This window comes from Micropterus salmoides, unplaced genomic scaffold (genome assembly GCF_014851395.1).
Source record: "Micropterus salmoides isolate LMB-PRFRI ecotype aquatic unplaced genomic scaffold, ASM1485139v1 Ms_hic_scaffold_19, whole genome shotgun sequence".
In the NCBI taxonomy this organism is placed as follows: Eukaryota; Metazoa; Chordata; class Actinopteri; order Centrarchiformes; family Centrarchidae; genus Micropterus; species Micropterus salmoides.
In genome coordinates this window covers 8,638,436-8,654,318 of record NW_024041039.1, presented here as the reverse complement: position 1 = coordinate 8,654,318, position 15,883 = coordinate 8,638,436, and the positions used below count along the sequence as shown (strand labels likewise).

General features: G+C 41.4%; 1 protein-coding gene across 3 annotated transcripts in view; it reads left to right on the top strand.

The window, feature by feature from the left end:
* pcnx1 (pecanex 1) overlaps positions 1–15,883 on the top strand; it is a 35,248-nt gene continuing 19,365 nt past the window's right edge. For all 3 annotated transcript variants that reach the window (XM_038728699.1, XM_038728701.1, XM_038728700.1), the window contains exons 1-8: positions 1–240; positions 1,888–2,102; positions 5,279–5,384; positions 7,035–7,071; positions 7,956–8,021; positions 8,122–9,855; positions 12,073–12,202; positions 14,372–14,565. In XM_038728699.1, the coding sequence (XP_038584627.1) occupies positions 88–240; positions 1,888–2,102; positions 5,279–5,384; positions 7,035–7,071; positions 7,956–8,021; positions 8,122–9,855; positions 12,073–12,202; positions 14,372–14,565 (2,635 nt within the window). In that variant the 5' untranslated portion in view covers positions 1–87. The remainder of the gene's footprint in view (positions 241–1,887; positions 2,103–5,278; positions 5,385–7,034; positions 7,072–7,955; positions 8,022–8,121; positions 9,856–12,072; positions 12,203–14,371; positions 14,566–15,883) is intronic.

The following is a 15,883-nucleotide window of genomic DNA, read 5'->3' as shown; positions in this document are numbered from 1 at the left end:
TTATGTTCAACGACGACTAGCCAGGCTGTCACCCCGGTTTTTCTGTTGTTCGGTTCCGTTTGGATTCGTCGGAGGGGATAACACAACATGGGGTCGCAGACTCTACAGATCCTGAGGCAGGGGGTCTGGGCTTCAGTCACAGGCGGATGGTACTACGACCCCGATCAAAATACATTCGTCAACGCTTTACATCTCTACATCTGGCTGTTTCTGCTATGTTTCCCCTTCACGCTTTACATGGTAAGCGATGTTGCTTTTTTTTAACCCCTTTTTATAGTCCCTTTATTTATGTTTTCGTCTTGACTGTTGACAACGTAAGTTACCAATCCAAGTGCCCGTTAGGTTAACTGTTAGCTGCCACAGGATACTAACGTTAACGGTCCGTCTCAGTCTATTATCTGGAGCAGAGACAATGTAACGTGTCATTAAACTAACGAAACGTCGCAGAATATTTTCATTACACTGATAATATTATATAAAGCCACAAGGTTGTTGGGATTATAAGAAGATTAACATCATTTAGATGACAAAACAGAAAAAATAGTATTTAAATGGCTGCCCCCTTCACTGTAGCATCCACCAACTATATTGGACCAGAATGCTCTTTTGTTTAATTTCTTTTTATCACAGTGATGCTGTTAAGATCTGTTTGGATATTATCAGTCGATTACACTGTGCCAGGCTGTAATCAGTTAATTTAAATTCCCTCAACCCCCCTTATCTAGTTGTTTTCCTCCTGTCGGTAGTGATTTTCAGTATCACCAGTGTTCAGAAGCTACCAGCTGCGAATGCAAGCACAGCTGATAAGGATGTAACAGTAATCTGGCAACTTAAATGTCCAAGAAACGCACTCAACTGACTGCTGCTATTTGCTCAGTTTATTTGTCACACGAGGTCTTTGTTTGTCTGTTTGTTTTCTAAAGATATTGCTTTCTGCGTTGCGTTTGCTGTTGCACAGTGATAGCTTGCCCTTTCAACTGTCCAAAAAAGACTTGACGCATCAGTACTTATTATAGTTATATTAGTCCACTTGTGCGTTTTATTTATGGTTTGTTTGTCAAATAATTACACTTTATCCAACTTGTGAAATCCAGATAGGCTGCAGAACAAGTTGAAATGTCATAGTGAGTCATAGTGTGTTTTTCAAATACATCTCTACAAATGTGCTCAGGTCAGGAAATGGCTAAGCATACTAAGGTCTATATTGAGAAGGTGATGTTTCGAATCGGTTTGTGGTTTCCGTTCTATTCCTGGAGTGGAAATACACCGGTCAGCTCTGTGGTTTATATTGAGCCACAGGTTTGAGTGGTGCTGCTGTTTGTAATAATTGCAAACAGCTACAGCGGGATATCTCAAGGACAACAGAGATGCAGGAGATGGAGCTCAGACACCTTGTGGTAAACATAGAGGTGCTTGCTGATAACCTCCGTCCTTGGCACTTCCCATTAAAATAATAATTGAATGCAGTCATTTTTAAAACATTGCCAGTGTGCATCTTAAATAATTGGCAACAATGGGTGCAGTATTACATTTTTCGGTCAGCTGTGTTCAGAGGAGCTAACTTCAGCAAGACATTATTAAACTGCGTAACGGCTGTGTCATTGTGGTTTTGAATAAAACCTTCACTTAAAAACTAGTTTTTTAAAAAATGCCTTTTTCTTTATTGTTATTTTCAAGATGAACACAATAATTAAAGCACAAACTAATAATAACAACATGACATTACAATGTCATATTATTGAGATAAATATATAAAATAAGCAAGCTCCAGCAGGAACAAAAAACAGTGCAGAACTTACTTTGATGCTGTGAGTACAGTCAGCATCATCATCCCCTCTACAATACCCAATACCCAGAGTTAACTTCTGCTTCTGTCTCTAATCCCAGGCCCTGCAGCCAACCATGGTGATAGTGGGAATCTACTGTGGTGTGATTGCGGCCATGTTCCTGCTGCTGAAGACGGTGAATTACCGCCTCCACCATGCCCTGGATGAGGGGGAGGTGGTGGAGCACCAGGCCAAGGAGAGGCAAAGCAGCAGAGGTGGCACAGAGGGGGCTAATGATGGCTGTGTCACTCGTCGGGAGGACAGCAATGGCCCGGGGTAAGTTTATGTCTTACACAGCCTGATGGTGGATTTGATGTCTGCCTGTAGTTGTAGGACGTTTGGTGAGTGTAACTAGGCTGCTCAGATGATGAGGCAGACAAAGTATTCTGTAAAGGCTGTGTAGGAGTATTGTGTATTAGGTAGGAGACGTCATGCTTCCTGATCAGTGATGGTGAAGAGTCACATGGAGTGTGGTTGTACAGTGAGTCATTTAAAGTTGATGTAATCTGGAGTTGAGGCCAAAGATCTTCAAGTGGTGAGAAGACCAGATTTGTCAAGTGGAGTCCAGCTGTAATAGCAGCAGTGATGTCGAAATTAACTAGTAGAATTTTTAGTTTTACTACTTTCTCTGTGGGTCTCTACTACCAAAAAGAGGTATCATATGCAGCAGACTTATACTGAGTTCAAATCATTGGATGTTACACGCCATGCAAGCTGAACCACCAAGGCACCCTGGGAAAATTTAATTTGAAAGTAATAAATTATATCCTTACTGAAATAATTGTAATATAATAAATTTGTCCACACTATGGCTTGTGCTAAGAAGTGTGTTGTTTAACTTTGTTTTAAAATGCATTGCGAGATTATTGCTTGGTTTTGAAAGCTGGTCTCATTTATGAGGCATACTTAGCCCTGTGGAGTTTTCTTGTAAACAGTGTTTCTATTTACATTCAGTGTTACTCACCTGAACACACTGGGCGTCATGCAAGAACATTTTCATATACTTATCTTAACTTTCTCTCCCATTTTTTTCTAGAGCATGACCAATATGGGATTTTGATATTGAGGATTTTAAAATACGATATTCTGATATATTGGCCGATATTCTTTTTTGTCTTCTATTTCAGAAACACATAACATAAGCAAAGATTATCCCTAACTTTTGGTATATGTAGTTTTGAGACCTCACTAAGATAACATGACATATGCAATGCAGTATAATTTTTTTAAAAGTTAAAAATGTTTTATTGTTATAAATAGTACTTTGGATAAACGTGCATTGCTGTGTTTTGTGGTGGATTTGTGGGTTCCAAACAGTGTGTTGCCAACAGGGGAGTTGCAGAGTGCCCTCTTGTAGACAAACTATGCAACGACAACACTCGTAACATGATCTTTGTTTTCTCCGTAATTGTAATTTATCTAAACACAGATACCAGTTTATCTGCAATTAGCTCATATCAGCTGTCTCTTATTATTCCATACTGTGGGCTCGTACAAGTGTGCCACATCAGATTCAGCAAAAACTCCTTACTTTGGATAACTGTGTAAATCACCCGTGTAAACATCATGAATGATTTTTTGTGTGTAAATAAGCATGCGTTTATGAGAATTGTAAAATTAGCATAATTAACTCAACAAGAATACCATATAAGGCTACATGTCCTGTACCATATGTCAGGAAGTGTTCATTCATGAAAATAACATCGAAGAGTGAAAAGAAGAACTTGAAGTCCTGAAGGCTCCCACAAGTTTTATATTTCCAGAAGCACAGCCCATGGTAGTCTAAACCACGACAGCAACCATTCATCTGTCCCTGCCAATATATCAGCACGCTGTCACTCTCTTCCAAGGGCCTAACGCGCCAAGGCATCCAAAAGATTATACTTCCAGCTGACCTTATTATATACAGAGACAGTTCTCCTAAATCACTTGTACAAGCCACCAGCAAATTGCCAGAGCACCATTGTTTGCATCCTTGAGGCCTAACAAATGATTGGAATGCATTCCCTTCCTGAAAAAACATTTTCAAAGCCAATTGGGGTGGTTATTTGAAACCTGCATTGTTTACATTCATGTTTACTTGGTAGCAGTAGTAGTCTGCTTCTTGCTAGTGCATTGCTGTATTTCTTGGTTTGTTATGGCCACCTGTGGATAATCAGTGCAATGTTGATATGATATATTGTTCTTAATCTAATTCTGTGTTGCCGCTAATATTAATGTTTTTGTGTATTTTCCAAATATTTGGTCAGTTTGTACTTTAATGCTTTGGCAAAATTGCTTTTGAAATGTTCATGCCAATGAAGCCATTGAATTGAAGTTGAAATACTGTAGTATTAAACCGTTGACAGGAACCTGTATGATGTCACCCACATGCTTGTGCACAAGAATAAACAAAATGGAGACACACTTTCAAAAACATCCCTCCAGAGCGATACTAGTGGTCAAAAACTCCACAGGGTACCTTTAAGTTAATTTCTCTATGTTCTGCTATGTTTTGAGCACCTTACTGCATAAATTCAAATCTATAGATTGGGACAACCAATGTTTTTTATGCAACCACTAATTATCTTTAAAGCACAAAGATACAGAGTTCAATATGCAACCCATATGCTTTCAAAGCGAAGTATGTTGACAGTGAATTATGTGATAATTAATGCTTTAGCTGGAGTATTTATTTAATAATCTCATTAGTATTTCAGGACTTTGAGTGAAACAATATCAAATAGCAATAACATTAACGGCTAATAAAGAATCACACATAAGATCACGTCATCACATACCATTAAATTACAAGTGAGGCAATGTGATTTTTTTCTAATGAAGAAGTTTAGTTCTCATTTAGAAGGAACAAAAGCCACTGAGGTTCCAGCTTTTTACTGATCATGATTCGAAGTCGTGACTCATATTCACATTCCACAGAGAGTGCTTAGCAGGATGCTGAGAGAGGGGAAAGGCAACAAGAAGAATGAGAGCTCTCGACCACAGGGGCAGTCGCGGCTTTGCCCACACATCTGGAGTTACATTCCAGGTTGTTTGAGTATACAGTAGAGCAGAGAACCCGCGCTAAAGTAAATTAAGGTGTTTTTGCACTTCCCCCCCCTGCTCATTTTCCCCAGACTGGTCCTTTTTCCAGTCTTCCAGTTCATTATGCCGAACGTTATTGTTGACCTCTTATGAAATATTTTTGGCATATGGAAATGATTTCTAGACAATTCCTGGCAAGTTATTTGTTTCAACATACCGACTGATTAAACAAGCACGTCCGGGCTAAATATAGCCCTGGGGAAAATCTACAAGGATGTTGTCATCTGTTTTTACTCCTTCAGTAGATTTTCAAAACCCATATAAAGGATGTAAAATACACAGTGTGTTTTCCCCTAAACTGGGTGAAGTGTACTAAGCACGCTGTGCTGGTAATACAAGTGTATGCATGTGTTTGTGTGTCTGTACAGGGACCCTGGGGGGGGTATTGAGATGGCAGACTTCGTCAGGCAAGAGACTCCACCAGTGGACTGCAGTTCCAGGAACTCCTATATTGGGATGGAGTCTAACCTGCAGGTAAGCAGAGCACTGGTCTGCTGCTTACAGTACAGGGCTGAATACAAGATGACCCTGGTTATAACACCCAGTACAACAGTACATGTTGTCTGCACTAAAAGTGTGCGTGTGTGTGTGCGTGTGCGTGTGTGTGTATATACACACACACCATATTAAAAAGCCCGCATTTTAATTTTTATATGCTTAAATCACTGAACTCACCCTGCCTATATTTGGGACAGACGTCTATATGGTCCAGGTTAATTTATTTACCGTACCGATAATGAATACTTTTGTGCTCATTGTTTCCGTAAAATTAACTAAACCACTGAACTGTGGAGAATGTAACCGATCTTATGATGTGTAGCATGTCCATATTGACAAAAGTTTTTACATTTATATTTGTATGCATGATCTAAGCAGCATAGAAGTAGCTCAAACAGGCGACCCAGTGGGCTTCAAGAGGTTTTATACATCCAAAGAACTTCTATAAAAACAAGACCAGGCGTCTTATTGAGACCTGCGTTTCTTTTCAAAACGTGTACCCACACCTGGCCAGTAAAAGGGACAGGTGTCTGATTAGGACTAGACTATTAGTTTTACAGTATATAGTGTGTGTGTGTGTGTGTGTGTGTGTGTGTGTGTGTGTGTGTGTGTGTCTTTGTGTGTGTACACAAGTGTGTTAAATGTATGCACTATATATAGCTGCCAAGCCTTATGGTGAGTAATTCGTGTGAACAAGAGAGTGATTTACAACACAACCTAGCTGTCTTTTGACATACTGTATCAGCCCAAATTTAAGGAAAGAAAACATGAGATATACTTTGTGATTGAAACATACAGGATTCCAGTGTCTTGTTTTAACGGAAACTGAGTCTAAAAGTAGTGATTTTGTTTCAGACACTGTATGTACATACTACTCTTGTGTCACTACATCTGAATTATCCAAAACCTTCACTTGTTGAAACCACAAGTTTATTCACAAAATTCTTCTGTAAATCACAACTTGTGTTATAAGTGATTAATGATCTACTGCTACACAATACACGGATCAATCTTTAATCTTCCCACTAACTAAGCATCATCTCCTGAGTCCTGACAAACCTTTTAAACCTTCTCCCATTTTAGTGCAACATGTACTGTGCTTACTGTAACCAATACAAGGTGCACATAAATATCTTAAACAAACCTTAAGAGTAAAGGTTCAAGCTTAAAATTAACTTTTGTTATTTCAAGGACAAAGGAGCTGTTTGTGTGTGTTTGTGTGCAGAGGGGTGTTTTCATTAGTTATGATCCTTGCATAGCTTGCTGTCGGAAGATATATAATAATGATAAACCTTTAATATTCAAGTTATTTAGCTGTTTAATTCTGTGAGATAAATTTAACCTCTGAATCCCCATGGGCGCCGTCTTTGTACGTCTCTGTACTGTGTGTCCTTGTGTCGCTAATAAGCCAGCATGTTCTGCTCAGCTGCTGTGTACTGAGCATGAAGGGAAGCCAAAACTTATCTCTGATCAGAGTGAAGAGGCACCCGCTGTTTGTAATACACAAAAAGCGTCTTCCTTTGAAAATTGTAAACTCTAATGATCACACGTCTTGTCAGTCTGCCTTTGTCTAAAATTTGCTTTTCATATTCTGACCGCCAATTTATCCTTTTATTCAAATTTCAGATTGCATCCACCCATGGAAGAGTAACAGTAGCCAAAGGTAACTATGACTAACTTGTCATGTATACTCAACTCATTTGCCAAATCATTGTTCTCTGTGCCTATGTATTTTAAAGTGAAAAGAGCTGACTTTTGTTGCTAGCACATTGCACTTCTGTTTTGTTTTTATAATCTTTTTGGTGACCCTGTGATGTATTTTCTTTTAACGGGGTCATCACATCTCTGACCATGATCACCCCAGCTGCCCAGGAAATGTAGTCTGACTCAGCACTACAGTGAACAGTCACAACAAGATGCAGCTTCAGACGGGCACTGCTGAGTTTGAAAAAAAGTAATACACCGTAAGACCCGGCATGGGAGTCATTCTCCAGGAACTCTTTATTGGAATACTGAGAAGAAGAAAATAAATGAACTTTGAGCTTTGCTTTGGGTCCATTGTACTGAGTGTTAGAGTGAGGCGGCTGCGTCATCTGAATAATTCAGTGAGTCTGTTCGATGCCATTCTAATTAGCTGGCAGTTTGCAATGACAGGAAATAGTCTGAAGTGGGACATAGGCTCTGCTGGGGTTTAGCATTTTAATCCTCCTCCATTCAAGGATCCACTGACCAAGTAAGACTTGCAGGGTTTGAGAAACACTGATCGTAGAGAACATCATTCAAAACAGTTGCATCTTTGTTCAAAGGTTATCTTGTACTGTACAGCCATCAGGGAATCTATTCAGAGTAGCTCATAGCTCCATTGTATTTGATTGTTCCAGGTATACAACTTCAAGCACTTCTCAGAGAAGAAGTGATTCTGAGAAGAAGACAGGGGTGTCTATTTCTTTAACCTCTGTGGAGGCCAGTTATGTGTGGGTGGATGTCCAGGGTTAGTTGTTGTGAATGTATTAATAAGTGATTAAACATGTCATCTCCTAATTGCAGGAGATATGGGAAAGACTTCGGATGACATCAGTTTGACTCTTGTTGAGAGCTGCAGCCATGATCATGGTAAACATGCATGGCATTCACAGACAAGCAAAAATCTTTCTGATATCATGCTGTGATATTTCAAAACTGTCCTTAATGTTGTTTTCTTGTGTCCATTTAGATCTCCTATCAGACGCAAAGATGTACTGCCTTGTTCCCAATGACTCCTTCGCCTCCTTGCAGCCATCAACGTCCTTGTGTCCTTCAGAGCTGTCCAGGGAGCCTGCTGAACTCTGTAACTCTGCTGCTTATCAGTTCAGCTTGTCACACTCCTGTGACACGGAGGTGACCACCCATGCATCCATGCAATCTCAGACCTTTAGGAAGGAGCTCCGTTCTCGGGGCCTACCTCGGACCTCTAGCTCGGCGGGTTCCGCTTTCCCTGATCCGTGTCTACCAGACTTTGCACTCTACCCTCCACCTAGGAGAGGTGGCCTTGACCCTGTGTGTGAGCTGGAGACTGCGAGACCACATAAGCCAGGGCTGTGTGGCAGAGAAGGGGCAGAGCGGCTGTACCAGCAGGACCAAGCTGTGCCCTCTACCTCGGGAATAGAGTGTTATAGACACAAAGAATCACGCAAAGTAGCCCGCTCAGCCTCCAGGGAGGCAGGGGAAGGTAGCTCAGGACTGTACCAGGTGGAAGTAGGTGGTGGGGGGAAAGGCTCTAGTGGAGGAGGAAAGTCCCAAGGAGGGGAGTGCAGTGCTGACAGCCTGAGGAGCTTGAGTACTCGCAGTAGTGGCTCAACTGAGAGCTACTGCAGTGGCACAGACAGGGACACCAACAGCACGGTCAGTAGCTTTCACAGTGAACAGACTAGCTCTACACATGTGGAGAGCCTGCTCTCGCTTTCAGGTGATGAACGTGTACGGGACAAAGGAGAAGCTGTATCTGCACCTACAGACGGCAGGACTTCTAGCCTCGGCAGTATTAGCACTCGAGGTCTCAGCAACCTTCCCTCCAGGGAGGCCAATAAAAACCCTCATGCCAATGAGCTGACTGCTAAACAACCTGCTGACACACCGTCCTCTGCAGCCCAAGAGTTGGTAGAATCTGGTAGGTGCCAGGAAGAGCCTGGCATCAGGACCAGTGCTGACGGCTCAACAGGTGTAGCTGCCAAGGAGCAGGAGCAGGTGAAACATGATATTCAACCAAAGTCAGCCAACATTGTTCAGAGGACTTCCTCCCTGTCAGCAGGGCGCAGTGGACGCCGGCGGACCGGCAAGAAAAGGGCAAGCAGCTTCGATGCCAGCCGTCACCGGGACTACATGTCTTTGCGTGGTATGGCCAAGCCTTGTAGTGCTGTGTTTACTGGGGGTGGAGAGGAGGACTCCAGCGATCACAGTGAACTTAGCTGTGCTTCCAGTCTCCACTCCAACCACCACCTAAGCACAGACAGCTCATCTAGCGCCACATCCCGCTCTTGCCACTCACCAGAGGGCTACTACAGGGCCCTGAAAGCCAAGCACACTGCAGCCAATCCAGCCTCCTCCTCCACCACAGTAAAAGCTGCGGCAGGATCTGAGGCAGTAGTGCGAACCGGAGGGAAGCGGCGCACCTCCCGCCGTACCCCCAGTACAGGCAGTGCCAAAACGCATGCCAGAGTGTTGAGTTTGGACAGTGGTACGGCTGCCTGCCTTAATGATCCCAGCCGCCTAGGAGCTCCAGCTGGGCCTCGGCCCCTTACCACCTCCAAGTCTGACCTGGAAGCCAAAGAAGGGGAAGTCCTGGATGCTGCATCCCTGCTGGGTCGGGCCTCCCAGCTGGAGTCAGTTACCCGCTCCAGAAACAGTCTGCCCAACCAGGCAGCTTTCACTGAGCCTCAGGATGCTGCTGCTGCTGCTGCTGCCCTGCGGGGTATGTACCACACGCAGCGCTCAAACATAGTCTACATATCGCATTTTGTCTGGTTTACTACTAGTGTTTGATGTTGTCAATGTAGTGACTCTGAAATGCAAGAAATGTTGTGTTTAAGCATATCCACGGTGCTGATTACTGCACGTTCTTGCACATGCACTCTATTTTTTTAATTATCTGCAGAACAGCATTATACTGATAAGGTCCCAGACAGAATGATGTATTAACTTTGGATGTATATTGAACATACTTTGACTGGAAACCATATATCATGCTCCTTTTACTGGATAGCTGCTTTTTGGCCCATTGCTATGAGCCTAATGATAGAATTAACTGTTTTGGGTGTAATCCTCCAGACATTAGGCTTGCTTCATTATTGCCTTTGTGTGTGCGTGTGGCTGCATAAGATATCTTGTCTGCATTGCTCATTCAGTGTAACCATGGTGAGTTTCCATGGAGTGAAATTCTGACCCAAGCATAGTTTTCGTTGTGTTGTTTACTATTAGCATGATGGGACAGTGTGTGCTTTGTATAGGAGCTCTCTTAATAGTGTCATAAAGATTGAGTCAAATAGACATTCCCTATACCACATTCTTCGAACTTGCAGGCTGATATCTATTATTCTTCCTGAGTTCTTGTCTGTCTTGGTTTTTGTGCTTTGGCTTCTGTGTATTGTGGATATTTTTCATGATGTTGCCGGTGTTTCTCAGCTCTCCAGAGTGTACAACCCCTGAGACATACAATATTAGAGGTAGCATATGCAACTGTTGGCCAGAAACATTTCATAATTGGTGTTTGATTCTCATTTGATTCCTGCTGTCTGGATTTTTATTTACATGACTCAAAGCCATCTAAGTTACACAGTCAGTTCCATATAAAGGTATTCATTGCCATTAGATTGTAGCATAGCAATGGCTGGTTGGTTAAAAACTTTCTTTGACTGGACATGAAGTCGTCAGTAGGGGTTATTGGTGGGAATTTGCTGGATTTGCAAGATGTTTGTATGCTACTCCTGAAACCACTTGGTAATTTTCTGCTAATAGCTCCTTTCTCATACAAATTAAAAATTACATTTGAAGGTAAATTCACCCCAATTCAATTTAATACACTTGGGTGATTTGCCACTACAGTCTGACTTTTTGACGTGAACCCAGTTGCTATTATTAGCTAGAGTCAGCTAACTTTAGCTAGAATGTGTTGAGCCATTTGCTGCATTTATTAGTTTTCTGTATGTGCTACTGTTGGCTTGCATTTTAGCATGTCACAGATGACCCTTTAAGTTCTTCTTCGGTCCCGTTCCACTAGCTCTCCTCCAGGTTGCCTCATTAAAGCAAGACTGTGTAACTTTTGCTGAACATTAGCCACTTTTGCCACAAGTCCCAATGAGAGTATACTTGTAAGTGCTAAAAGGTAGCACAAGTAGAGAAGAGTCATAAAGTCATCAGACTGAGTCAGTAATGGCGCTTACACAGCAGTACCTAGGCTATTTAACGTTTGCTAACATTAGCTAACATTAGCCACAATGAGCTATTGCTCATACCAGACCAAGTAAAGCTGTAGCAGCAAACCCTGTGTGAAATCAACTGAGCAAGGCTGTTTTATTATTTCTGAATTCAACTTTTTATTTTAAAAGGAAAAATGTGTTATTTCTTCTTTCAGTCTTGCTTTAAAGCAACTGACTCAAGAGGATCTTGGGAAATGCGCCATTATCCTTTCAGTGGCCGCTGTCCAGCAAAGTTACAAAGATCACTGTAAATGCTACGCATCTATTTTGGAAAATGTGTAACTTCGTACATATGTTTCAGTATTATTCTACGATTTGGGGGATTTTGCCTTTATTTGATAGTGACAGTAGTGACACTGACAGAAAATGAGGGGTGAGAGTGAGGGGCATGATATGCAGCAAAGGTCCCCAGCTAGAATAGGATCAGGGTTGTTGTGGCTCAGGTCTTAGTCATTAGAGAACCAGTACAGTATACCCTGTTTCAGTGTGTTCAGATGTCGTATTTCTAAAAGGTTGCTCTCATTAAGCAGTCAAACTCTTCATTATTCTAAAGTTCACGCTGCAGATTTTGTAACTGTTGCTTTGTTTTTGAAATGTAACTAAAATCCAGAATAGCACATGGACATATCATCTCATACAAGTGTCCACATAAAGCTCTCAGAAAAGGAAACACATTCAATCTGACTGGCCAATGATGTCTCTCACCATGACAGCCCCAGGGAGCGAGGAGACGGTCATATTTCGGCGTGAACGTAGCACGTTTCGTCGGCAGGCAGTGCGGCGGCGACACAACGCAGGGAGTAACCCCACCCCACCCACTTCTCTCATTGGATCTCCTCTCAGGTATGCCGTGCATGGAGCAGGGAATCGTTTCTGTCGTGTTTCCTGGTATGAGCATGTTACCAGTTGACGCTCTTTCCTGTCCCACATCAAAACCAATTTACGTCTTCTGCAGTGCATGACATCAACCAAGATCATCTATCATTGGATGGGTGTCTCCACTCTGCATGTGATGTCTTTCGTCCTCCTTTTCTCAAGACTTCCCTCTTTTCCTCCTGTTATCATTCGATCTGATCTTTTTAAATTCCACTTTTTGAGCATGGATCAAAGAATGGAGTCCTTACAAACTCAAACTTAAAGGCACAAGGCCACAAGGTCTGACTAATTTACTTGGCTGACATATGGTCTCCCCTCAGAACTGCGCATGATTTGTTCAATAATACAGGCGTCCTGCTGTATCACATTGCTTTGCCCTTTTGAGCGACCTTTCTAAGGAGAGATGAAGATGATATTGATCATTTTAAAAATCAAAGGTTTAAGTTGGCTGTCTGTACCCAAAGGAATATACTGTGTTTGTAATTGTGAGAGTACCTGGCTACTCATTAGTAGATATTAAGAGCTCAATTTTAACAACCAAGTTTAACACAATAATTGACAGAATAACAAATGTTTATCTTTTAACATAAATATTTACTAATTTATAATGGCGTATGACCATTTTTCCTGTTTTAATGTTTTCCACGCTCCCAGTCACAGTCCTGTTGCAATATTACATTTTATATTATGGCCGCATCTTGCCTCACTGCACCCTTTTAGTGTAGTGTCACGTTTGCCGTGTCTGCAGTACCCTTCTCAATCCCTTTTGAAACTTTATGTGTATCTAAACTTGAAAACCTCAGTCCTTTTTTTTGACAGTTGTGTTTCAATTCTTGATGATTGATTGATTACTGCCCTACAGAATACTGTCACTCCTGAGGTTGTAGTCTGATTAGAGAGACAATGTCATAACTGTAAGGTCACAGGGACACAGCTTGTGTGTCCCTTCCTGTCAAATTAGCAAAGCATAAAACCCCTCAGAGGTATATCTAAAAAAAACAACAACCAAAAAACGACTGTATGTGTGGATAAGTGGCAATTTAAGCACTGGCAACATTACAAACATTGATTAAGTAAACCTGAATGTTTATGTTCCACTGCTCTTATGCTGTGGACATACATCAGGTTTCTCCGTTCCTGAGGTGTACATAACTCCTCCAGTTTTGTTTTACAACTGCAAAACAGCTATTTAGCTCATGCCAAGCCTCTATGTTTTCCCGCATCTATCGAACAAGGTCACATTTCTAAATGCTGAGTCTTGAAAAATGTTAAGCAAGGAAAACAAGTGTGTAGCCTGCCAGGGGTCACTTAACTTGCAAAATGCAAAATCGTTCCATCTTCCACTGATCCCTCATCCCTCCCCTGTCCCTTCACTTTTTTGACTGCACCAGAGTGCACCAGACAGCTTAGGCTTTGTCAAATACTTTACTCACTGTATGATAACTTAAAAATATTAGTAATTTTAAGAAAGCATGCAATTAAGTCTTCTACTACTGCTGAGAATTATCTCTATCTATTGAGTAGTTTTAGGTTTTCCATGTGTATGGAAACCCTGTATATTCTGTCTCTGATTATATTCCCCTGAGTTAAGTGCTACATAATATTTAAACGTTAGTGTTCCTCTGCTAAAATATACATGCAGTTGTACCCCTAGATCTTTATAAATATTAAAAAAGGATGGCGTGCATGGACTGCTTTATAGCTTTTAGAAGCCTAGAAAATGCTTCCTAAACATCTAATGTACAGACTTTACACTCATTATCACAAATGCAATCCATAGCTGGTGCCATTGTGGAGGTCTACCTGCAGTGTGCATGTAAATGTGGAACATGGAATAGACAATTTGTTGGAAAATGTTGTTTTTTTAAATTGCACATTCTGTGTATATGTGAACACTGTTTAAAACAACATTGTGATGAATGGAGACAAATCAGGTGTAAAAGTGACCAGATTAAACTTTTTTTTGTCCGATATCACGCAGAAATAAGCCATATTGTCTGTTAAATTAAATAAATCAGCCATTTTTCCTCAGAGTTTGGGACCTCCAGCATGTCCGTCACATCCCCCTGAAGTGCCTCTATTGTGAAATTACCTGTGTCCCTTCCCCCCTTCATTCCTTCCCTTCTCCTCCAACAGTCTTCAGGAGGCTCTTAGCCAGGCCTCCCAGCCTTCTACTTCCCAGGTGAAAAGTCAGCCATCCAGAACCCCGTCCCAGGTGACCGTGCTGAGCACAAGCGCCTCCCTGCTGGCCAGGAATGGAAGCACACAGCTGGAGGGTTCTCAGGACAAGGCCTCAACCGTTGGCGCAACCAGCTTGCAGGATGACTTCGGTAGGGAGAGCACATAGATGCAAAAAGAGAGCTGAGATGTCTAGACAAAGGGATTTCTCAAGGAAGAGAGTTGGATTGGTAGTTTGCGGGAAGGTGGATCCATATGACATGATGATATTTTTGGCTGTTTTCTTCTGGTTTTATATGCTTTTGTTAGAAAGTTGCTACAGTGGCTTTGAAGGTTTGGAATTGCTTGAAGAGAGCCGGTCAGAGATATGACTGTTGCAGTCAGTCATAGCACTATTATCCACGGTCGGTGGACTGACGCAATCAGTCAAAGCCGAGCACAATTATCCATGCTCCATTTGTCTCTGTCTGTGATATTGTGTCTGTAGCCAATACTTGACCTCACTCGGGTGTTATCCTTTGGTCACCGCATTCCTACCCCCACTGCTGACAACGGAGTGTTACATATTGCTGGTGATGCCTATAAATAAACATGTTTCCCTTGTTATCGGTGAGATGTCAATGATAGTAAAAAATATAGAGGTTTTGTAAGAGCTGTTTTACGTCCTTCGTTTGAACCAGTGTTAAACGGATTACTGCTCCTACTCATCATTTGATCCCTGAGCGAATTTCTGTTATGAGCAACTTGATGGTCTGAGTATGTGTTTCTTGTAATCTCAGAGCGTTAATCTTCTATCTGCATATGATTGCACTACTGTGATAGTGTCAGAGTTTATATGTGACCCTGATGGTAAAACATGGGTTTACTCAACAGCTGTGCATAAAGCTTCTTGAGAAAATGTTTTTCTTTGTAGTTCTCTGATGATTTCTTCAAGAAAAAACTGTATTGCACAAATTTAACTTGGGTCATGTTCTTCAAATATCCTTAAATAAATATTTTTTTAATCATGAAGTACATTTCAAAGCTCTAAGGAATTCCTGACAGTTAATTTTCAATTGCACATCAGCCTAAACTATGGAAATAAGGGAATACGCCTTCTTTTTTCAATGACGAACAGACATAAAGGAGTGTTTTGAGGCATAAAAAATCCTATGAATACATTTATGTGTTGTTTTTATTCAGACATAATAGTTGATCCACTCTGGACTATACTTTTGGTTCATACTTACTGTGCAACGTGTTTTTTTTCTTGGCTTATTTATGTATTACTCCCACATCATTCCGGCTTAGCCTTCATTTTCTTGTTTTTCCCAGCATTTTTTTAATAACCAAAGTATTAAAAACAGGAACAACATAAAGTGAGATTGCAATCGAGGTTTTTATAACCTGAGCGGGAACAGTGTTACCATGGCAACTCTACATATTCCTCCTGGACTGTTAGGAATGATGCAGTATTCTAGGAATCTATTT